The 24,808-nt window shown below is 49.0% G+C and overlaps 1 protein-coding gene and 1 long non-coding RNA gene across 10 annotated transcripts in view; one reads left to right on the top strand and one right to left on the bottom strand.

The window, feature by feature from the left end:
• Positions 1–24,808, bottom strand: part of FOXN3 (forkhead box N3) — a 348,864-nt gene that overhangs the window by 155,598 nt on the left and 168,458 nt on the right. For all 8 annotated transcript variants that reach the window (XM_053929162.2, XM_024568365.4, XM_053929163.2 and 5 more), the window contains one exon: positions 3,212–3,348. In XM_053929162.2, coding sequence (XP_053785137.1) covers positions 3,212–3,348 — 137 coding nt within the window. The remainder of the gene's footprint in view (positions 1–3,211; positions 3,349–24,808) is intronic.
• On the top strand, positions 1,599–12,992 carry LOC123480545 (uncharacterized). 2 transcript variants are annotated; one of them, XR_006656597.3, is made up of 3 exons: positions 1,599–3,040; positions 7,173–7,281; positions 8,864–12,992. It is a non-coding gene; the product is annotated as an uncharacterized lncRNA (long non-coding RNA). The 2 variants fall into 2 exon arrangements; XR_006656598.3 differs by having other exon boundaries at positions 1,603–3,040; positions 12,317–12,992.

The following is a 24,808-nucleotide window of genomic DNA, read 5'->3' on the forward strand; positions in this document are numbered from 1 at the left end:
AGCGTTTCATTATTTCTCCTCCATGTTTTCATCAGCGAAACTGCCTTACTTAAGAAAGGGGCTATTATGGGTTGAAGTGTGCCCCCTCCCCATCCCCCAATTCATGTTGAAGTTCAGGCCACGGGTACTAAGAATGTGACCTTATTTGAAAAGAATCATTGGAGATGTAATTACTTAAAATGAGCCCGTACTGGAGTAGGGTGGACCCCTAATTCAATATGGCTAGTGTGCTTATTTTTAAAAGGTGGAGATTTGGGCACAGACAGTGCACCAGCAGAGCACCAGATGAATACTGGAGTGATGCTTCCTCAAGCCAAGGAATGCCAAAAATGCCAGCAAAACACCAGAAGTTAGGTGAGAGCCAGGTGACAGCCCTCAGAAGGAGCCCACCTTGCTGACACCTTGATTGACCGTGGACTTCTAGCCTCCAGAACTGAAAGAAAATAAATTCCTGTTGTTACTCAGCCGTTACTTTGCTATGGCAGCCTCAGCAAACTAATAAAGAGCTAATGCCATTGAGCTCTGCATTTCAATCAAAAAAATTTCACCAACGTGGTATCAAAAGAACATTCTAACAGACATCCAAAAGGGTACACTGGGAATCAGAGGCACGCGTCTAGGCACCACAATACTGAGCGTTTTATCTGGCCCTGAACAAATGTGGAGGCAGGGTTTTCCGATACTCATTTCCCAGGCAGGATTTCCGGCCACCTGCAGCTCAGCTCAGAGCGCTCCTTGCCAAGCACACCGGCCAAGTATGAGCACTAACCACCCATCTAGTGTGATCACCACCTTCAACACGCTGAGTACCAGCTCCATGAAAACCAAGCCCTTCCCAGGTGCCCCACACAGCAATCCTGCAAGGAGCTGACGGGTGATTCCCTGTGTCACATGAGACCCAGCCACACAACATCGGGTTGGCATTTCTGGTCCCTGTTTAAACGACTCACTTTGTCCCACTTCTCACTGCCATCTTCCCTAAGTCACATCAACAAGGGAGCCGATGGCTTAGAATGGAGCTGAATACCATACCATTACCAGCCATACAAATACTGTACAATTGTCCCGTATTTAGTGCCTTTAGCTTTCTAGGCCCCAAGAAAGAGAAAGTGACTTGCTCTTCCAGAGTGAAGACAGGGAACAGGCAGGCTAGAATCTGATCTGTCACCTCGTTCCGCATCCCCTTACTGTTACGGAGGTGAAAGCCAAGCACCTGCGTGGGTAAACAGAGGAACTTTTTTCTGTCCTCAGCCAACTGGGAGAGGAGGAACTGGAGGTGACAGTACAGGATCTGAAGTATTTGTTTGGAAATAATTTTCATTACCGAAGCTCTGGTCCATCTGCATTTTTATGCCTCTATTAAAAAATCCAATGAAGTCATTAAGCTTAGGCCAGCTCGGAAAGCCTCTTGCCTGAGCGTGCATTCCTCCTGCAACCCCTAGCGCTTGGCTATAATCCTTCCAATTATTAAATAATTACTGCGTTTCCCTTGGGGTCACTCTTGGCAACAGAATACTGGTCTAAATGGACCAATGATATGACCCAGTGAATAACACAATGTTCTTAACTTCCTAGAAGCAAAAGGATATGCAATACTTCCGAGGTACAAAATGGGGAGGAAAGTGAGGGGCGTTCTGTGGGGTCTGGAGGGCAGGGGGAGTAGAATGACCAAGGAACAAGAGAATCAGGGAAATATTCCAGAAACTAGCATGGTCTGCTCCCCCACCAACCTCGTATGTCGACAGTTCTGCCCTCCAATCCTAGTTCCCTTCCAGATTTCAGGAGTGGCTACAGCCACAAGGAGAAAACCAAGCATATGGCTCTGTCCTTCTGGACATTTCTACAACGTTGGCTGGGTTGCTTTGGAAAACCCCATTTTATTTCCTACAGCTCTATGACCTCAAGTTGTCATTTCCAATAAAGTATGCTTCCACTGATTTTTACCAACACAGACAAAAGCAGCTACAACCTCTTTTTTTCCCCAAATCTTTCAAACCAACTGTAGTTGCTATGTAGGGTTATTTGTTTCTAAGGCAACAGCGTATAGCTAAGTACTAATGGCCTGTCCTTTTGCCAGGCAACAAACAGCCTTGTGATGCAACTGCACCTGTCTCTGCTACGCGTTACTATGGAGACGCTCCAGTTGCTATGGATACCATCACGCTAATCGCCTAGCAAAGGCAGACATACAGCAGTCTTCTCAGAGAGCCCAGCTGTTCCTCCCCGTCTCTTGCTGAAGACTGATTGTCTAGGGCCTGTGATGGAATGCTTCTCCACTGAGATGCACAAGAACTTCATTAACGCCGTTTCAGAGGATCACTCTGTGCTCCTCTCTGCAGAGCAGAAGCCTAGAGAAAGGAGCCGCAAAGCGGTGGCCTGTAAAACTACCGAAACCTAAGAAGTCGCGCCATTTCTCATGAACGTAAACTTGTAGTCTAAGGGTAATCTCACTGGGTGGTTACAGTAGAAACATCTCTAGACATTAAACTTTTTTTTTTTGGTAGGACTGAGGGATATATTTCAAAGCCAAGCACAAAGATACACTCAGTGTTAAAATTTGGTTCTGTTCCAGGTGGCTATTTTAATCTAACACTAATAACAATTTTTTAAAAACTAACAAGCTACACACCCACCCCTCCAATTATATCTTTGTAGTAAGGGTACCCATGGCCTCTCTGCCTCAGAACAAGTGGGCAAGTGAAGGGGAAGGAAAGTACCCATTGTCCTCCGCTGCTGTCCTCCCAGAGGCAAACACCAAGTAACCACGACAAAACGGTCACTCGGGAGCGCCGTCCGCATGGAGACCAGAGTGACAACAATTGGGTGAGCCCTTCAGTGAACACCTGGAGACGCTCTGGGTCGGACGCAAGGACGACGGAAGGGCTTACTTGACTCCTTCTGGGCTTTCATTCCAACAAACTGGGACACAGGGAGACGTTACAGCCGTCCACTCTTCTTTGTAAATCTTTCTACCCAGAAGACAGTATTTCAGCGGCCGAGAAGCCTTCTGGAAACACTTTCCTCCAAAGCAGCAAACGCGGTAAGATTTGCAAGAAAGACAACAATAGATACACCTCCAATGATACTTCATTTCTTTCTCATTTACCTGTTTTTACAATCATGCAGTCTATTAAATTAGTTTTGGCGCCGGTCTCTACCACAATAAGGCAACTTCAGGAGCCAAAAGCACAGGTCGGTCTGAATTGCTTACCTTTGATATGCCTGAGGAGAGGCGGGAGGTGTATTGAACACGTGTGGGTGTGGGTGATAAGGTGTCTTTTTCAAAGCCTGGATTAGATTCTGTCTGTACTCTGGGTCTATGCACCACAGCGACCCTTTCCCAATGCTCTGCAAAGAGAATGAGAATACAAGCGTTGTGAATACAGAAAACATTCAATATTTTGCATGAAGTAGATATACAGCTTATTATCATAGTTACTTAATGGTAAAGCCTCTTCAGTTATTTGGTAACTGTTTGCCTGCCTTAAATAGTGGAATATTATGCCCTGACAACAGAACACCATAAAATGCACTTTAATTTAATTTGTACTGAGTTTGACAGACAAAATGAACATGTTATTTATTACCAAGGAAGACTGATACAGTAATATTGTAATTTTCATATCCCAATGACCAAACACATTTAGATTTCTTTGTTATTTTTCAGGGTCAACTTTGGAAAACACATACTCTCTTCTAAAAATTAGTTTTAAATGCCGGATTTCAAACACTGAAAAGAAAACGGGGGTTAAGACACCCTCTTAACTCTACCTCTGCTTTAAATGCCAAGAGCTGTGTTTTTAAACCCTATTACATTGGTACCACTTTACAAAACCAGAGAAGTAATCCACTTCTTCTCTCCTGCTAACTCACACAAGTGTGACATGTGAGCTTCAGACAGAACCCTGTAATCTTCCCTGAGAAACGAAGGAGCCGGGCGGCGGCAGTAAACCTGAGCCGGCCGGTGTTTGTCTTCCGGACCCTGCAGCTCCCAGCGCTCTGCTCCTGGCCCAATGGGGGTTCCATCTTTAGTAGTCAGTCCTCAAAACGCACGAGCTGTGAAACTGGTGGCATGGAAGGAGGGACTTGGTGAGGCCCACTTTCTGTGGGGGGCTTCTGGTCCGTGGATGGCATTTTATTTAAAAAAAAAAAAAAAAGTCCTTCCCGTGAGGCCCCCTGGAACTGGCAGCTGGCCAGTGGGCGGTCCCTGCCCCACCTGCTTTCAAATGCCCGAATGTACCCAAGCTGTTTGATAAGGTCATTTGTAAACATTTACTGATTTGGAGAGAAAAGAAGTCAAATTACATAAACCCGTGCCCACCCCACGCTCCCAGCCAACAGACTCTCTTCTTTTCGGAACTATTGTAGTCCAGAAAGCTTTAGAAAGCAAACGAGAAAACTCTTAACTATGATGGGGCAGAGCCCAAGCAAATCTCTTAGAAAATGAGTCCTACCATCTTGAGAGAAACCTTTGAATTTTCCTATTTCAGTCATCTCACCAAATCATTTACTAACAAACTTATTTGCAGAACTCTTTCAGGTTCTTTACCACCAGTGACATCGGCAGGCAGTGTCACTGCAAAGAGCTCTTTCTGGGGCACTGAGAAAGGGGAGGGGCCTGAGCCACCCCAGTCACCCCCTCCCAGGCTCGGGCCTGACCCCAACACAGGCCCCAGGCAGGCCGAAGTTCCCAGTTTAGTTAGCCCGCTGTTCACAGACACGAAATACTTCAACTTTGGAAAAGTCGGCACCCTCACGTCGCCTTTCATGTGTCCACTTTCCAGCCAGGACGACTTCAGGGAACTGGAACTGAGCAGATGCTGAGTCAAGCAGCCAGGCGGCCACACAACCTACTGTGGACCCTCTGTTCTTTTCTTTGGAAAAGACACACTCGGCACACTTTTGAGAAGAAAGCCAAAAGCTGAGGAGAGGAGAGTCACGGGGGAGGGAGGGTGGACCGGAACCACCGAAGGTGGTCAATGCAGCACAAAGGCCCACAATGGCTAGTGCATCCTCAGTGGCGGGGGCCTGCCTGCCCCAGGTCTGCATGTGGAGGCGGCGGGACCCGCCTTTCTGATCCGCTGGAACAGAGGGCCCCCGACCAGCTACCTGGCTCACACGCAACCCAAACATTTCTGCGGAGAGATTATCTCAGGCCTGGGAACATAACGGCTTTTGTTTTTATCGAGGTGGCTTTGAGGGTAGGGCTGTTGAATTTTACAGTGAATAAAAATAATGGCAAAGGAAGGAAGGACAACTGACCCTCTCAGGGAAATAACAATAGGCCAAGAATGTGTTTTTCCCTAATCCTGACCTAAGTAGCTTGTCTATTATACCACAATACTATTTACAAACCAAATGGAAAAACCACGGGACGGGGGTGTGGTGGGGGTAATATTTCACAAGATAAACCGATCCAGGTGCAAAAAGCGGGCAGAGTTACAGCAGAAACAGAAGTCTGGAGCTGGACACTTCCTGTGTGGCCTTGGGCAAATCATGGTCCCACAGAAAGTCTTGACTTCTTCCTGGGCAAAACAGAGACCCCTTAGAGACCGGTGTGAGGCCCAGCGATGGCATGCTATGAAAACACCTAGAACGTGGCAGCCCCTACAGGTGCTCGAGAAACGGTGACGATGTCATGAACATCTCCTTTCTCATAGAAAAAAAGAGGCCAACGCTGGCTGTGCAGTACCTTTTATGAAATCCAGTCTGACCTTCCCAAAGCCCTCCACCGTCCTAAAAGCAGCACCACATTCCCACGGCAGTGGGTGGGGCCAGGATAACTCCCACGTGCTGTTGGTCCTGGCTCAGCACACTCATTCAAGGAGACTTTTCTACTCTCGGATCCCCCTCCCCGTTACCCCATCAGCCCCCACCTGCCTTCTATGCAACCCTCACTCCGTGTTTTCTGTACTGTAACTTATCCCTTCTCAGGAAGCCAGTTCTGGCTCATGACAGCCAGCTGCCAGGAGTCTCCTTCGGCCCACCCTTTGCACAGTGATGGTCCAGCTGAGGTCCCACTGCAAACTTGGTCAGCACACACATTAACCGCAGTGTTCACTCACTCCACCTCTCTGTGCGGGCTTTGCATCATAACGATCCCTACCTTCGTTAGTGCTGCCTGTTCCAGGGAGTGGAGTCTGGAAATGCTGGTAGGTTTTTTACAGACTAGACACTAATTTCAGGATCTCATACTTAGAATTTCCAAAGAGCAAAAAGTAAACAAAAGCAGCATCTTCAGACACACCCCTGGCGACACTGTCAATCTCGTTCATCCCTCCAATGATCTGACAGTAGCCAGCACAGGCAGAGCTTGGTAGAGGGAGGGAAGACGCAGGTACTGGGTCTTATTTGCAAGCTTTCTCCTTGGTTTCACTTAACGGTTCAGAGTAGAAAGAAGGTTTACTTGAAAACTTCTCAAATGGAAATATGCAGAGAGAATGCTCGAGTTTCTTAGGCCAAGAAAAAGTACACTTAACGCCCCTAATGGAGGAGAGAAGGGTGTAATTTTATTAAAGTTGTGAATATATACTTGAGAGTAAGAGCTTTTAGAAATATAATATCTGCATCTTATCTAAACAATGTGTTTTTTTTAAACTTAATAACTGTAGGGGCCATTTTTCATTAAATATTAAGGAATTGAAAATTATAAGAGAAGAAAGATCTTCATTCATAGATACTCTTTCATCTTAAATATATATATTTAAATTTTATACACACACACAAAGAATTTGAGAAAACTAATGTGAAAAGTAGAGGGGGAAACCAAATAAAAAAATATGAAGGAGGCCAACCTTTTTTTTTAAAAGTAAAACCCACCTGGGGAATAACAAACAGCTCCCTGTTAGCAATAAAAACATCAGTACATAAGAGGGGGGAAAAAGACAAACACAAGATCCTCTATTATAGAAAGAACTCATTAGTGAGAAAGGTTTAAAAACATAACTAAATTAACTCTTAAATCTAACTTCCACAGTAACATCCATTTTCCTCAGAGCTCTAGACCCAGGGCTGCCCCCGCGGCTCGTGAACCTTCTGGGTCCCACAGGCCTCTGGGCCCATGCTGCAGCGCTGGGCGGTTCGCCTGACATCGGCTTCCCTTGGGGTCTCTTCGCCGGTTTGTGAGTTCTGAGCTTAAGTACCGTGTCTGAAGCACCGTTTATGACCTGCAGGCTATGACACATGGATGGGTCGTGGAATCGATGTGATGGGGAACAACCAGCACTGTTTTAACGGAAGGGAACAGACCCACAACGTATGAGGATGTATACATGTATACAGGTGCGTACGGGATCGCCAAGTAACGTACACTTCTTACTAAAAAGCGTGGAAGTCCCGGTCTAGGACAATGGTTTCCATTTTCATTGTCTTCTTGACTCTACCCTTTGAGGGGGTGGGGCATGAAGCCTACTTCCAGCAACAATGGAGGACTCTCTCAATGTGACACCCAGTGTAGGAAGAGGCTGTGCTTGGGGCAGGGGGATACTGAGGCAGGATCCCCATCAAAATGAGCAGGGAGCTGGGTATGCGTTCTTGGCAAATTGGAAACAATCCCTTTCGGTGTTTATGATAAGCCATTTCCAGGGGTGTTTCCAAAACCAACCTCCCTTGTGCATCCCCTTTCCTTCTGGTACCCACGACAAGCCAGGCACCACGGGGGATATGTGAGGACTGCTCTTTGGAAGCTTGGATTCTAGTGGGGGAAGAAGAGAGTAAGTAAGTAAAGAAAAAGCATGTCAGATCATGACAGACTGCAATGCCTTCTGGGAAGAAAACACAGAGTGATGAGTTAGAAGACAGGAACTGTTAGGAGCTGAGGCCCCTGGCCAGGCCCAGGCGACCGGGTCCCAGCGGTGGAGACAGAGAAAAGAGGACACCTTCAGGATGTGTACTCTGGAGAGCCAACTAGACCTGGTGATGGACGGGAAGTGGCAGGTAAAGAAAAAGAAAAAAACAGGTTTTTGGTTTGAGCACTGGGGTAGATCAAAGATTGTGAGAAGGGGAAAAATCCGGTGCTTCTTGGAATGTATGAACTTTGAGATGTTGATGTATTGAGAACAGCTAAGAACTTGAAAGAACTTGCTGGACGGACACAGGCCACCTCTCTCCCTCTGCTGGGCCCTCAGTGACCCCAACCTTCCTGGTGAAAGGTCATGAACGTACAAAGACCGATCTGAGGCGCTCTGGCTTCAGAGGTTTAATGTCAACCCGTGGTTCTACAGTGGGGGTTGATAACTTTTTCGTAAAGGGTCAGAGTAAACATTTTAGGTTTGATGGGCCACGCGGTCTCTGTTGCAACTACTCGGCTCTGCGTTGCAGCACAAACGCAACCACAGACACAACAAACAGAAGTGGCCGTGCTTCTGTCACGCTTTATTCACAAACCACGGCCCAACCTTCTCTGCCCCTGTTCTGCAGCTTCTACACTCGAACCCAGGGTTCAGGCTCAGAGCTCCTGTGGTTTGGGGGATCTGAAACCAAGAAAGGGGTCATCTGGGGCTAGGGGTGTAGGGCTGGGTCCTGTGGGATCAGGAAGACGGTGCCGATGAAGATCTAAGTCAAGAGCTCCAAGGCAGGAAAGGGGGACACGTGGAGGGTTGGGGGAAGAAGGCACAGGCACAGACTGGAATAAGGGAGCCCCCAGCAGTAAGAACAGATTATTTGTCGAGCTGCAGCTGACATCAATGCCTTCTGCAATCACTGCGTATGTACAGCTCCCAGACCTCTCTGAGTCTGTCTCCCCATCTATAAACTAGGCGGTTAGACCGCATCAGCCCACAGGCCCTTGACTCTATGCTTTGAAAACATGTTATGATAGGTTAACTAGTACACATGGGCCTGCATTTCTCCACCTCCTTTCCAGCCGCCCAGCATGCCACTTCTCTGTCCTTGGCCAGTACCACGCATCTGCCAGGGCAGCGAAGTACACCGCTGAGCTTTCCACGGGTAACCCTCGCTTGGCTGGTATGCACGTCGGAGTCAGGGAGACCTGGGACAAGCTCTGCTTCAACTTCCCAGCTGTGGGACCTCGGGCAAGTCACTTCCGTGCTCTGAGCTCCGGTTTCCTCATCTGCAAGATGGGAGGGGCAGAGTAATACCTGCTGCACAGGGCTGTTGCGAGGATTGGAGGAGACAACACTGTCCTTGGCACACGACAGAAGCTCAACAAATGCTGCGCTCCTCATGGCAGTGATGACGAAAACACTAAAGCAGCCAGCTGTCCTGATACCGAGCTCCGAAACACGCAGCCCCTGCCCTGATGGAGCAGGTACTGGCCGACTAGGAAAATGATGCAAATACCCATGACGTTTCGTCTCCCATTGTCTGATGCTACTTTCCTTGGTCCAAAGTAAGCATTTTGTGTCAGATACACTAAGATGGCAGTGGATAGAAGGATAAAGATAAAACAAAGCAAGACCTGGTCACTCGAGTGAAGCCAGGACCCAATCAGACACTCTGATAAGAGACTGTGAGGAAGCGTGTGCTTGGAGTTGCTTCTGGCATCAGGGCCCCTGCATGCCCGGTTCCTTCTGAGCTTATGGACCCCTGAGTGCAGAGGTTCTGCCCTGCACGCTGCCCTGGGGCGGGGCAGGGGAAGAGCAAAATTAGAGAATAAGGCTGGCGCGGGGCGGGCAGAGCTGGAATGGACAGAAGGGCAGCCTTAGATAAGACAGGGTGCTGGGTCAGGGAACAGTGGCCCCAGAGGCCACTCTTCCGTTCTCTCTGGGATCCGTGGGTTTCTGCTGGAAACTGGAGTAAGGACCCCTCACTCAGCACTAAAAGACACTTGCAGCTCTAGAGACAGGAGGCCCTAGAGTTGCTGATTGATTTTTTCTTTTTTTGCCTCACTAGCCAATATAAGGGTTTTTCCAGGATTTGGAATGCAGGCTTCAAGTCTTCTCCTGGTAACAGCCTAGGTTTGTTTCACTGTGGAAACCTAGCTAGCTCCCTAGGGGCAGCCTGCTGTAGCTCCCCCACACCTGCCTTGGTTCTGCTTCCACAAGACTGCCCCACCCCCTGCTGGCTCCTCCTCTACTGCCCATTGGCTTCTGCTAGGGACCTCAGGCCCACACTGGCATAAGGGAAAAAGGAAGCAAAGGTAGGAGGGATGGGGGATGGGGAAGTGGGGAGGGTGGTCCAGGGCTGCCACTCTCAGAGCCCCAGGTTCTCCCGTTCCCACCAAACTCAGCATCAGCCCACAGACAAGACCAGAATCCAGACGTCAGCAGGGGAAAACCCATTCACACCTCCATGGCCTAACTTGGGCCTCCTTGGGAAGCAAGTCACTTAATAACACTTGTACGGAGCCAAGGGAGTATGAGGTGCTGGGCAGGCCACCAGGAGGGACAGGATGGGCTTATGTTTTAGGGTGCAGGACCTCCAGAAAGGACAAATGCTAAACGACTGGACGTGACTGCATATGCTGGCCAAAAGGCTGTTACAGGGTGACAGAGGAAGGGAAAGATGACCCCTGTGGGCATGAAGGTGTTAAAACTACACACGCATGTGCACTCACTCCCCAGGCCAGCTCCTCTTGCAGGCCCACTCAAGGCCACCACCCCACCCCAACCCAGCCCTGCCAGCAGCCCACCAGCCCCCATCTGGGCCTTTGCTACTGGAATACACAACCTCCCAGAGACTGTTCCCATGTACCTCCTCTTACCTTCCCCCCAAGCCTCCTGCACAGTCTCACTCCCTCAGGTTCATGCTCTCTGGGCCTCTCCGGACGGTGAGTGGCACAGGTGCCCACAACAGGGGCAGCAACGTCAGGGCTTTCCCAGGGGGCATTCCAGAATGCATCCCCACAAGAGGCTCCCAAGCAACAAAGGGATCAACCTGTATGGTTCTGGTCTACACAGCTACCCCGTGGTATTACCAAGAATAAACCGCAAGCCCCACAGGCCGCAGTTTCTTCACCTGTACGCTAAAGGCAGTACTGCCTTCTCCGTCCCTGTTGGGCGCAAATACGGTAATGGACGGAGTGCACCTAACACCATCTCCGGCATCTAAAAGGCAAACAATCAATGTAATTCTGCTCCCTGTCAAAAGAAGTCACATGAGAAGCTGGGTGACACTGGTGGAAAAAACCCAGCAAATAGAACAATGAAAAGTTATTCTAATGAATGTCCATGACATCCTACCACAACAAAATACTTAGCAGATGAGTGTTTCCTAAAGGCCTTTTTGTCCTAGAATTCTGTACATTATAGTCTAAAGACATCAGGGGGAATATTTAAATTTTTTAAATATTAGGAAAATAACCTGAGGAATAGCCAAGTACGTGAAGGAGAGGGAGAAAAAAAAACCAACAGTAATTACAAAGAAATTTCTTCTCGATACATCAATGTTCGTCTGCCGTAACAAAACGGACAATTACTCCAAAAGAAAGATTTAAAAAGAATTCACATCAGACACTTGGGATTCCCTAACCACCATTTGCAGTGTTTTAGATAAATGTCCCACTTTGCTCGCATACAGTTTTTTGGGGTTGGGGATTTCCTACCCACCCCCCAATGCCCTGACAAAGTAGAAAGAAGGATGGAAAAGAGAAAATCCACCCCTGGCCCAGGCAAGTATTTTCCTCTCATGATGCTGGCCCAGTGTGCCTGGGTCTAACACCAGTTCTGGGGAGGGGCCCCGCAGCACCCCCCCACCCCAGGTACAGAGCCCCTGAAAACCACAGCCACTGAGGACTTCAAACTCAACTCCACCATGGGTCCTCTGAACGTCAGACACAGAAATCACCTTCACTCCTGAAACCGTCTCCCTAGCAAATGTGTTCTGAGAGTTTCAGAGGCAGAACCCAGGACGAACGTGTCACGTGTTCAGATACAGGCGTGCTGTGGAGACTCCACCCCTTCACTGGGGGTCTGGGATACAGGGCTGGAGAATGCAGGTGGGACAGGTGGGGAAGGAACTGTTTCAGGCATGTGGTGGCTGCACAGGTGTGTGTACGCAGAGAAGGGTTTGATCAACGTGGGAAGAAGAGTCCAAAATGTCCTTGCATTAACACCTAAATAAAACCAAAAGAGCCCCAAGATTTGCCTAAAACCAAACTGATCTCTAGGAGGAACCTGGCCTGGTGAAGTTGGAGGGGGACCGTGGAGTTTATTAGTTACCAGCACTCTGTCTTTGTCCTTCACTCACTGTCCAAGCAGCCTGGTTCTGCCTCCTGCCCTCCATACCACTCACGGGTGCGGTTTCCACGGGCTTGGGGGCGGGGCCCCAAATCTGAAGCGTGTCAACTTGGGAAGGCTGGCAGAGCTAAGTAAGTGTTTGTTTGGGTTGAAATGAGTTATTTCTTTGTACTCTCTAGACTACTGTTTCCCAACTGCCAACGGCAGTCAAGAGCTAGTGCACTAACAACAAGCGATAATAAAATGATCATCAAAACAACCAGGATGTATTTACTTACGAATGCTGTCAAGCTCTACGCTGGTAAGTTCCAATAAAGAAGAGGGAACACACACACAGAGCCGCATACGGCCCCTCACGCTCCACGCCAGCAGGCCAACTGGCAGCATCGCTAAGCCACTGCTCTTTTCCAACCTGGATTCCCCCAAATGAGTTTCACCAATCTGTCCACCGGGGGCCTTTAGCAAGAAAGAATGGACTGTTCTCCCCTACCTGAAACCCCACGGCATTACCTATGCAGGCTGAGAAAGAAGATAGACACAGAAACATTTTTTTAAATGTCACAACGCACACAGGAAGGGTAAGAAGCTGGGCGCTGATACAGCTCTCACCAGCCACACCCCTCCCCTTCACAGAAGAGCACCACGCAAATGAATTCAACCTATTGCGCGCCACCTCCCAGACACACGGGACATACAGACAGACACACAGACCCTTCATGACCATTTAACTGCCGAAACTTTATTACAGGACCAAAGATATGCAAATCTGAATGGTTTTATTTATCGTCTATGAAAGAGGAACGCAAAATGATGTGATCAAATTGTCTGAAATGTGGATCTAATCCTTTTTCCAAATGTCTTAAAAAGAGTCTTAAAGCTAAAATTGCGAAACTAAATTACAAAAATTTGGTCGCATCAAAGACGTGTATTAAATTGCCTTTTACACGACTTTTTTGCTTTTTAGTTCAAAAGGCAAACTGACTTGAAGCTCATAGATATGAAATGAGGTAAAATTCACCGTTCATTATTGTCAGAAATAAAAGCTCACTTATTGTAAAAGTCGAGACCCAGTAACGGACTTCTATAAACACACCAAGTGAAGAGAAGAGGGGACAGACGACGGCCAGCCCCAGCCAGCCCTGCACTGCCCCCCCCCCCCTGCGCCTCCGCTTTCCTGAGCAATTCCAACGCTGCGAACGACCACGCGGCGTTTCCGGGAGGGCAGTCAGCGTGGGCCTGGCGGACAGACACTCCCGGCCGGGTTACACCTGGCCCACCCAGTGCCACTCTATCTTCTCGTCGTCGGCCGTGACTCATCTATTTTTAAGTGTCCCAGTATGATCTTATCTAATTGGCACATATAATTTGATCACCCTATTTCCATAACTGAAAGTTGTTGGCTAGGTAACAGTTACAGTTACAGGGTGTGTATGCGTGTACTGAGCTGGAGTTAGGGCCTTTTATTTTGAAAAACAAAAAACCATAAACACTCTCTCAGTAAAACATGCACACAGGATTGTTGATTGATTTGTTTTGTAAGGAGTGGCCTTTGGCCATGGGACTGACGGGCCACCCATTCTTCCTGATTGATGGTCTAGAAGGGGACTTTGCTGGGAGGTCCTGGTTTGGGAATCCAGCTTTTCCCCACAGCCTCTCGCTATAGCCAACTCAAGCCCAGTTTGGAGGAGAAATTGCCTTTATTGTGTCATTAAATTCCAGCACACGTGTTCTAAGAGCAAAGGAGACCCTTTCCACAAATGGCGTTTGAGCACAGCCTGGACCCCTGATGTTGTGGCATCTGCCACAGAGATACATCTGAAGCCACCCCAGATCCCAGTGGTCAAAGCGACAATGACCAGAGGACATTTTGAGTCTTACAGATTCCTTTTCAGTTCTGGCAGATGCTGGTCAAGATAGGGACAGAGCCCAAAGGAGCAAAGGGCGGGGCCAAATTTGTTGGGAGGAGGGGAAGAAGAAATCCAGAACTCAGCACTGACCTTATCAAGCTCCAGGCAAACAAAGAGAGGAGTGAAGGCAGAGAGGAAAAGGGAGGTGGAGTCGGAGAATGAACTAGTCCAGTGACTAATGCTAAGGGGACTGAGGAAACATTTAAGTGGACAGAGGCTACCCAAACAGTGGAGCTGGCCGGAGTCCCAGGAGCCACGTGAGAGCACATGAAAACGTGGGCGAGGCCAAAGTGGCCTGCTGGGGCAGCTGTCGAGGCCCCACACCCTGTGTCTCGGTCCACCCCTCCTGGCTTCACACCAACTCTCCTCCAGGCCCCTTTCAGAGCACTGAAAAAGCAGTTTGCGTTGGCCCTCAGTCTCGCCATCACATCTTCCTCACAAACTGTGCGCCTGAGGTCCTGCAATAGGTGGGAGTTGCCAACCTCAGCATCTGCGTATCTATCCAGCTGAGTGCTGAGCTTCGGTGACCACGCGATATGTGTGACATGACATGTGTCGCCTGGAAAGGCCAATGCCACAGCCGAGCACTGGTCACTATGGGGACTCACTGGGGCTGCGGGCACAGGGACCTAGACGACTGTGACTGGGCCATGGGGCACTGAGACAACACTTCTGTTTCTGAACACATCTCAACTCACCTGAGGACTCGCTGCAGCCTGAGGCGCAGAACACAAAGAACACTCCTCCAGGGATTCAGCCAGAAGCTGCTCGGGTTGATTAATAACTGCCAATTACACAAGGCGACATGACGGCAAACAAGAGCACTGCCCGAGAGAAAGTGTGCCAAGGGTTGTGAGTTACCTGCCTACAAGGCAAGGGGGAACCTCCGGCTGAATGAGCACTCCACACAGCACCTTTCGTCTACCGTGGAACAGTCCCCTCTGACCACTGTCTTGTGAGTCCAGAACCAGACCTCGGTGAGACCCCCCCCCCCCACAGCCAGGATTCTGACCTCCCCTCAAGGAAGGGGAGGGACAGGAACGCTGGGTGCCTTGTCCAGAAATGCACCCGGATCCCTACCAACCACCATGATTAATGTAGGTTTCCAAAAACAGCCAGCCCGTAACTATCCGTGGAAATTTTATACACAAGAAATTTCAACTCAGTATATTGCTGAGTCACCTGGCTTTAAAGTCAGTCCAACTTGGAACTCAAGATAGACACAGACACAGGAGCAGAGCTGGCATCGGCAGCGACAGCAAGCACCACTAGCACTGACTGAGAGCCGCCCGCGTGCCGAGCGCCCTCCTAGCCAGCTAGCCTTCTTCCTTCGTCATTGCTTCATTTCATTCTCCCGGCAAACCCACAAGGCAGGGGGCGTTCTGACCCTACAGATAAGGAAGTTAACGCACTCGCCTAAAATCAAATGGAACCGCCCTTGACGTGGGAACTTCAGACCCTCACCATCAGAATGAGGCGACAAGCAGCATCACTAGGCGGGTAGCCAACTGCAGTACAACCACCTCACACGTTTCAAGTCAGATCACACATGACTTGGGGATCGTCTGCTGTACTAAATGGAGCACGCCTACAAATGCTTTCCGGCACACACACACACACACACTTTCTTTAATGCCTCCTGTCACGTGAAAAAGTCAAAAGTTACTATTATGATGACTTGATATCTGTGTTGCTGGCACATAACCATCGGCAGACAAAACAGCACTTTTCTGTTTGTATAGCAAATTTCAAAGGGTGATCCAATATCTCACTTGGCCCTAAACAACTCAATGAAGGAATCGGAGAAGATTAACTCCATTTATAGGCAAGGAAATAATCTCCAACAAGATAGGGGCTTGCCCTAGATCATTATCAGCAAGAGGCAGAGCCAGGATTCGAACCTCAGTCTTGTGAGCTGCCTCCCTCTTCCCACCCAACCAGTTTGCTTGCATGAGAAGGCCCAGCCTGCTGCAAATGTTTTTAACCTACATACATAGGAAGTACTTACAAGTGTATATATGACACTGTTAGCCACCATTTAAGACAATGGAAAGAAGAGTTGGACTTTGGGGGTTTCAACTGCGCAGCTGTTCCTCAAAACAAGACAGTGCAGGCACCTTAGTAGCACTTTCCTCCCCCTGCGGCAGCCCCAAGGACAACTTCCAGCTTGCAGGGACTCATGGATGTTAAGCTCACTCTGCCCATTTAAGCTGTGGTGAGTACGCACGGCAGCCCCAGGTGTCCTCAGGCTGAGACAGACTTCCTCTGTGCAGAAGAGTTTGAGGAGAGGTGTTCTGCATGGAAAAGACAGACCCGTTTTCCGCCTTCCCAAAGGGGGTCCCGTGAGGAAGGAAGGCTCTTCTTTGGGAGAGATCTCCCCAGTTTTATACCATCTTCCAGTGGTGGGAATGCAATTATCCAATGCTTGAAAATGAAGACTATCAGAACCTCGCTAAAGAGTGTGGGGCTCTGGTTACATATTTTAAATTAAAGGAAGATCCTTAGATATTAAAAAAAAAAAAACAAACAACAACTTCCCATCGTGACCCCCCTGCCCACCAGGAACCCTGCCCCTCTCCCACGTGCACCTGCACGAGGTACTCAGGCAGGGGGAACGGCCGCAGTGGTCGTCGGTCCGCCCCATCCTACCTGATGGGTGCACTGGCCGAACTCCACCGGCCCCCGGGAGACACCGCCACCCTCCTCCACTCTGCTCCCAGCCCAGGAGACTAACTTCGGTAGATGCACCAACAGGCTCCCTTACCCACTGACTTCTAGTCTGGTCCCACCAAAGGGAGGCCCCAGGAGAGAAGTGACTGTAGAGGGCACTGAGGGTGGGTATTTATGCCCCTGGCTCCCCCCAGGGAGTTAAATGCATCCTGCTGTCAGGGCTGTGCCTCCCCTGAGGGCCGTGACCTCAGCTACTCTGTCCTGAACCTTCCAGCACTTTCTCTTTTCCTTTGCCCCTCCGGACCAAGGGGTGAGAAGTTCAAGTTCCCTGGTCTAGGAAACCAGGTCCTCCCTCCGGGGGTTGTGCCATCCTTGCTGGTTTCGTGTGTCCCTGCCCACTTCCAGGAACTAGCCTTTTATTAAAGGCTCCTCGGTTACTTCAGTTTGAGTGCGTGTCCTGCCAGGATAGTGACTGGCAAAATGAATACCAGACCATCACCCTAGAATTTCACTCTTGGAATCCACACACCACAATATGTCCATAATAATTCCCTTGCACTCCCTCCAAGTCCCAGAGGGTAGTCATCAGGCAGAGAGAGAGAAAAAAATGCCACCAATACTTCCAAAATAACTTACCGCATACCTTGAAAGGGCAGAACTTGTCTTCTTAAAAAGGGAAATAAGCTTTCAAACACGAGCACTCGATTATCGCATTAGAAAAGTATGTTGTTACTAAGAATATTCTCCATAGAATGCCTTTGTGAGTGCATCATCACTGATTACTGCGACGTTTCAGAGTCCCGGTAACCACGCATAAAAGCTACAAACAGGACAGGTGGCAGTGAAGCTTCCCGTTCCAGAGGAGCTGATTAAGCTGCATCTTACCTTCGACACGGCATGAAGTAGACAACAACATGGTATGGACTCAGTTACTGTAACAGTAACAACACTGAGTCACAACCTCTACGATTTGAGACAATCGTGAACCTCATCATGAAGACCATTGGCGTTTTGTACTGAGTCAAGTTGACCTTCAGGAAATTAAAACATAAACCAAAGTTTCAAATCCAAAAACTATGATCTGTCTCACAGGTGGCATGGGGGGGGGTGTGGGAAATCCCCAACAAATTTACAAGATGGAGTTTTTAAAAACCAAAACACTGGTAACATAACGTGCGCTGACATTCCTTCATCGCCAAGGAACCATGCTAATCTAGTATGTCTACAATGTTAAAACCAAAATTTAAAAAGCACTTCACAAATTACATGTAAACCATGTGTTGCCAATACAGTTTTAAGGACACTGAAAGTGTGTTTCATCCAGGGCTCTGTGAGGAACAAGTCTACATACGACTCCACCTAAGCCCAAACGATCACGTGAGGGCTTATCACAGCTTTCCCACAGACTGGGCTGCACCAGTGGGGTGTGGGTGGGGTGTGGGTTACTTGCCCAGGGTTGAACCTGTTACTGCAGGTCCCAGAGTAACAGCACTTGAGAAATTTTGCAACAAGTATTAAGAAAGGGAGCACATAAACAATTTCTTGGGCAATGATGGTGAAATCCTGATACAACAGCCTTTCCAACACAGCACAAAGCAGTTGTGATTCTACCTTTATTTATGAGGTTTTTGAATGCATGTCCTCCCCTCCCCTTCCCTCTGGGAATATAGGGACCGTTTCCATTTCTGCTCATGACCCAGGGCTCACACAGACACAGACACACAGACTGGTCGTTTCAACCACACCTCTGACAGGAGTGAGTTTGAGACCTCACTAAATATCCTTCCTCATAGGATTTTGACTTGGGAGTAAGACGTATTTCATTCTTCAAAACAAAAATTCAGCCCTGGCTGGTGTGGCTCAGTGGATTGAGCACTGGCCTGCAAATGAAAGGGTCACCAGTTCGATTCCCAGTCAGGGCACGTGCCTGGGTTGCGGGCCAGGTCCCCAATGCGGGGTGTGTGAGAGGCAACCACACATTGATGTTTCTTTCCCTCTCTATCTCCCTCCCTTCCCCTGTCTAAGAATAAAAAAATAAAACCTTAAAAAAAAAAAGAAACTTAAAAAAATTCAATCAAAGGGAGAAAAGTACAATTAAGACCATGAGACGGGACTGCATCCCCGCTGGAATGGCTAACATTAAAACCACTGACAATACTAAGTGCTGATCAGGATGCGATGCTACTGGAACACGCACTCATAAATCCTTGGGAGGGACGTAAACTACCACCACCACTTAAAAAAAAAACCAGCATGGCATTTTCTTCTAAAATGAAACATGCACTTATCATGCGACCCCGCCATCCTACTCCTAGAAATTTATCCAAGAAATGAACTCATACATCTGCGAAAAGACTTGCACAGGAATACTCAGGGCAGCCTTACTCATAACTACAAACGGCAAACAACCCAGACTCTACCAGCCGGTGACAGGGCGAACAAATGACGGTATCTCCACGAGATGGAATACCGCTCAGCAATAAAAGGGAGTGCATTATTGATACACACGGTATTTATGATGCTCAAAAACATTGGGCTGAGTAAAAGAAGCGAGAAATAAAAGTATACCATTCTATGATTTCAGTCATGAGAAATTTCAGGAAAGGTAAAACTAATCTACTGAGAAAACAAAGTAGATCCGAGCTGCCTGCGGGTGTGGGTGAAGGGAGAGGGGACTCGCTCCCAGGGGCGCCAGGGGGCCTGTGCTGGTGAAGATGTTCAGCTCTCCACTGTAGCAGTTGGTTACACAGGTATGTACATAGCAATCAAAACACTTTCAATGGTGCATTTATTATAAGTGTATTAAATTATGCCTCAGTAAAGTTTCTTTTTATAAAAAGAAAAGAGCGCACCATACATTTAAAATAAAATTTTTAAACGGCAGCCCTGGCCAGTGCGGTTCGGTTGGGCATCATTTTGCAAAACTTAAGGTCACTGGGTTGGTTCCCAGTCAGGGCACATGCTTGGGTTGCAGGTTCAGTCCCCAGTGAGGGCACATACGAGAGGCAACCAATCAGTGTCTCTCTCTCACATCGATGTTTCTCTCCCTCTCTTTCTCCCTCCCTTCCCTGCTCTCTAAAAATAAATAAATAAATAAAACCTTTTAAAAGATGTTTTTGAGCAAACAAAAAGACCTAACTAGAGGCTCTAGTTGGCAACATAACCTCACTGGGGAAAAAAATTCTTTTACGTGGCTTTTGAACTCAATAACTACCTTCTAGTGGGATGTACATAGAAAGGACAAAATAAACTAAAAAAAAAAAAATACTATGTTTCATCAGAATTATTAACAGGCAACATAATTTTGAAACTATGTCTTGTAGTTTACACATCTTATAAAGAAAAAGTAAATGTGTTGACAGAATTAACAGAATTAGGAGCCAAGCAAAGAGCTATGAATGAATACAAAACCAAAGATGTGAAGGAAAACCCAGGGCTGTTAATGGGATTTGGAAAGATCAAAACAACTCAGGAGCCCACTTTTTCCTTAGTTCTGTCAACTAAGAGCTTTGAAAGTGCTGACATCCGGGCCCCAGTGAGTATCCCTAGCAACCACGTTCAGTTTCTCCATTCTCCACTAAAAGGAATCGGAGGTTTGGGGAGAAACAGATGACTTCCTGTCTGGCAATGGGAAGGAAGGTGAACCTAGGACATCTCTGTGCAAGAAAGCAAGGAAGTACTCAAAGACTAGAAGGGGCACGTTTCAAGGACAAAAAGAGCAGCTTAAAGAGGACATCAAACACGATGACTACAATTGATGACAGAGCACCGGCCAGATAAAAACCTCTGAGTCCACAGCAATATTCACCGAGTTACTCGCCACCATTAGCGATAATTATTACACCAATCTTTTTCTCTACAATATGGTCATTAGAGTTGGAACTGGAATGCAGAACTAATGATAAAATTAGAAAAATCACCATTTTGCAACCCCCAGTGAAAGTACTTCAGGCAAGACCCATCAGTGGGTACGTGCGCAGTGCCAAAACATCTCCCCACAGATTACGGGCTAATTGCACAGGGAAAACACACCCCCTGGGCGGGTGTTCAAAGTTAGCATCGCTGACAGTGAGACAAGCTGGTAAGATCTGACTCTAAGAAGCACCCGGCATCACCTGGCAACTGTTTAAACAAGCTCGCACTTGAAGGAGCATTTGGATATGACTTCCAGGAGACACAGAGACGAGCTGTGCGGTATTCACTGGAAAATTATCAGCCAGATTCAGGGTGTGAGGCATCCCTCAACACCTGGCCTGGATCTTCTCAAAGAAAGGGGGGAGCGGTGGGGGGGTCGCACGATCATTCCAGGCTGAAGAGACAGAAGAGATAAAAACCCAGTGGCCGTGCCTGTACCTTCACTAGATCCTGGTTTTAACAAAACACAAAAAAACTTAAAAAAGACTTTGAGGGACGATGGAGAAATCTGAATGGTGACAGTGCTGAGGCTCCCCGGGAGAACGTCTTCGTGCCTAAGAGACTCCCACTGACATCTTCCAGGGCGAAGGGCCACAATGCCTGCAGCTTTCTCCTCCGGTTCCTAAAACCTCTACGTGAAGACGGAGCACATCCAGCGGGTTCGCAACTATGGGCTCTAGGTCGTAGGGTATACAGGTGGTCACTCTACTATTTCTGCAACTTTTCTGTAGGTTTCGCGTTTTTCATAAGAAAAATACGAAAAGGAGGGAAAAGGAAACAGGTGACAATTACCGCCATGGGTAGAGGCTTATCCCAGAGAGAAGCAGTGCTCTGTCCATCCCTATAGGTGTACTGAGCTGAACGGCACCCCCAACCCACAAATTGGCATGGTGATGTCCCAACCCCTAGCACCTCAGAACGTGACTGCGTTTGGAGACAGGATCTTTACAGAGGTAATTAAGCTAAAATGAGGCCAACAGTGTGGGCTCTAATCTAATGCATAACTGGTGTCTTTGTAAGAGAGGAAACTTGTACAGACGCACAGAGGGAACACCGTGGGAAGACCCAGGGGGAAGACCACCATCCACAAGCCAAGGACACAGGCCTCAGAAGAAACCAATGCTGCCAACACCTTGATCTCAGACTGCCAGGCTCCAGAACTGTGACAAAATAAAACCCCGTTGTTTAAGCCTCCCAGCCTGGGATACTTCTTACGGCAGCCCGAGCAGACTGCAATAATAGGGAAGACTTCCAGGAAGACAAAGACCATTCCTTAGTCTAATCCAAATGCAGACGCGGCTCCTGCTGCTTGCGCACATTATCCATTCACTGGTATAGAAAATCAAGTGCTCCCAGGATACCGCGTGTGCGTGCATGCGTGTGGGGGGGGGGGGCTGAAACAGCTTCTCAGGATGACTTAACGCCTGCTGCATCAGCTGGGGAATACCCAGACGCCCTGGCATCACGGGCGCTTGCGCATTCCCAGGACGCCGTCTCTCAGAGCCAGAGCTGGATGTCTGGGGACATCCCTGCAGCCTGGGTGCACCCTGGGAGAGACGCTAAAACACACACGTCTGTCTGTTGTGAGTGATCGGACATCGCATGCTCCTCACTGAGCAGAAGTGTGTTAAATAGATTCTAGTCATTTCTTATTGAAATAAAAAGCATGTTTAGGTTTATCATGGTTCTTAAATATTAAAATGAGGGGACCTTTTAAATATGTAATTTATGCAATTACCTTTCTAGAAACAAAGAAATGCAAATAAAAACTAATAAGAAAGGCAAAGAAAATGATATCTCATCAAACCTCTTTTCCCACAGTACTGAAATGACACCTGGGCTATGAGGACAGAGGGTCAGTTCCAGAGTCTCGGGCTGGAGGAGCTGGAAAGGGTCTTCACGATCTCCTGGTTGGCTCTCATCTCCCTGAAAGAACCTGACCTCAGATGGGCACAGCTTGTCAAGGACACACAGCTAGTGGCCCAGCCCTGGTCTCTGGGCCCAGATCCTTCACTCTGGGACCTTCCCTGCTATACCCCGTGGCTGCGGTAAGAGCCCTGGGGCCACCCTAGCAGACAGGGGTGAGGACAGAAAGAATCTGCTGGAACCCTAGCCCAGAGTTTCTCAACCTTGGCCCTACTGGCACTTGGGGTGGGGTAATTCTTTGTTGGGGGGCTGTCCTGTGTGGTACAGGAGGTTGAGCAGCGTCTCTGGTCTCCACCCACTAGATGCCAGCCAGACCCCTCCCCCAAGCTGTGACAACCAAGTCTCCAGATGAGGCCAAGTGTCCCCGGGGGGGGGGGACAAAAATCACCTCCAGTTAAGAACCTCTGTTCCAAAGCATGAGAAACTACTAAATCCATTGTGAATCCCCAAGAAGAGGAAAGAGGACAGCAGAATGCCCAACCGCAAGCTCAGCTGGAATGCAGGGTACACATCTTTTCTCCCCTCACGGGCTTCAGCGCCTGCAGACGCCCAGGCCCTTTCTTCCCTGCCTCATCCTCCTGAAGGCCCTGTTTTCCAGGGATACCGATGTACTTCAGTCAAGCATCACCTCCTCATCACGTGAACGTCAAAACACAGTCGGTCTTCTTGAGAATGTCTCAGAAAGAACTTGGCATCGACAGCACAATCCCACCATCTCACCCCCCTGTCCTACCGAGTGTGCCCCCTTGGACCATGTCCCTGAAAAGCCCAGCCACGAGCAAGGGTCGCCTGCTTCTCCCTCAGCACCAAGGCCACACACCGGGTATCCGGCCCCCTTCCTGTAAACTTGAAGGTAATGACCTCACTGGCCCCAGGGCCCAAGGACCGTCCTAGGAATCACCTTCAGAATCACTTGTGAGGATGCTGGCCATGTGGACTAGAGGCAAAACCAGCCCCGGGATGCCCGGGGCCCTGTAGATAATAACTCTGAAGCCCAGCCCAGCAACCACAGGAGAAAAGCTGTCCTGTCAGAGAGTCGCGCAGACGCAGCAAGGGCAGTCTGCAAACACCGGTGTGAAGCAGGACTGGCAGCGCTCTGCTGTGGACTCGCTCCCAGGGTTCCTGAAGCGACTCACAGAAGGACTAACCTCGGGCCCGGGCCTCCGCCTGCAAAACCACACAGGTTACAGGCTTGTTCTTAATGTTAAAAAAGCCTCCCCACAAAATCTGGTGGCAGGACCATAACCGCCCTGCCCCACGACCTGCGCAGCCCCGACAACCCGGCCCCACAGAGCATCTGCCTCGTCTGGTGCCCACAGTCCAGGATGGGCTTTTCAGCATCCTCGTCAACAACGGTAGAGCTGACCCCAGGCCCTGTGCGTGATCCGCTCACCATCTCCAGAGTCTCCCCAGGCCCATCCGTGGCCCACTCATCTGGCTGTCTGCTGGTCACCCTCTCCTGGTGACCCTTCCATGCCTGGAGTCTACCATGGCCAGACCTGAATCCATCAGCTTCTCCCAGCACCGCCCAAACCCACCCTCTCCTCCTGTCGCTGGTCACGGTGCGGCACATCTCCACCCTCTCGTAACCCTCCACCCAACGTCTTCTCCGTGTCTGTCCACCCCACGGCCCCGCCCTCTGCTCTCCTCACAGCCTGTGGATTCTGCCTCTGGGAGGGCAGGTCTGATGTCACCTAGGACTTTCCTACAGCTGCCAGCCGAACTCAACTCCTCAAGACCGCAGCTAAACTCCGCCCCTCCTGGAGCCCAATCCACCCCTCTGCTTCCCGCTGCCAGGTGTAACCGCCCCAGACTCTTGTCACATGTCACTCCCCTCCAAGCTCCAAGCCTCTGAAAATACCCTCGTGTAGACAGAAAACATCCTCCCTTCCCGGCCCATGAGTCAAGCCTTCTCGGCATGGCCCCTTCCTAGCTTTCTGACTTCATCCCATGCCGCCCCCTTCCCAATCCCTCGTGTTCTCCTGTTCCACCAGGTTCCTCTCCAGACTGGTCCATGTCCACCTGAGTTTGTTCAAGCCGCGCTCGCTGCCCCTCCGCAGAGGCCCTGACATGAACGAGACAAGGAAAAGGGCAGTAAAAAGTCCCCCTGTCTACAGGAAGGGGTCCAGCTTGGGACAAAATGGGGGTGGGCCCCGCCCAACACTGTTCCCTCGAAACCTTACTGCCCAGAGAGCTCGAGTATTTTTACGTTTTGAACACGAGGGTTTGTTTTTCCCCCGTCTTTTCCTTTTT

Source organism: Desmodus rotundus, chromosome 7 (genome assembly GCF_022682495.2).
Source record: "Desmodus rotundus isolate HL8 chromosome 7, HLdesRot8A.1, whole genome shotgun sequence".
Lineage (NCBI taxonomy): Eukaryota > Metazoa > Chordata > Mammalia > Chiroptera > Phyllostomidae > Desmodus > Desmodus rotundus.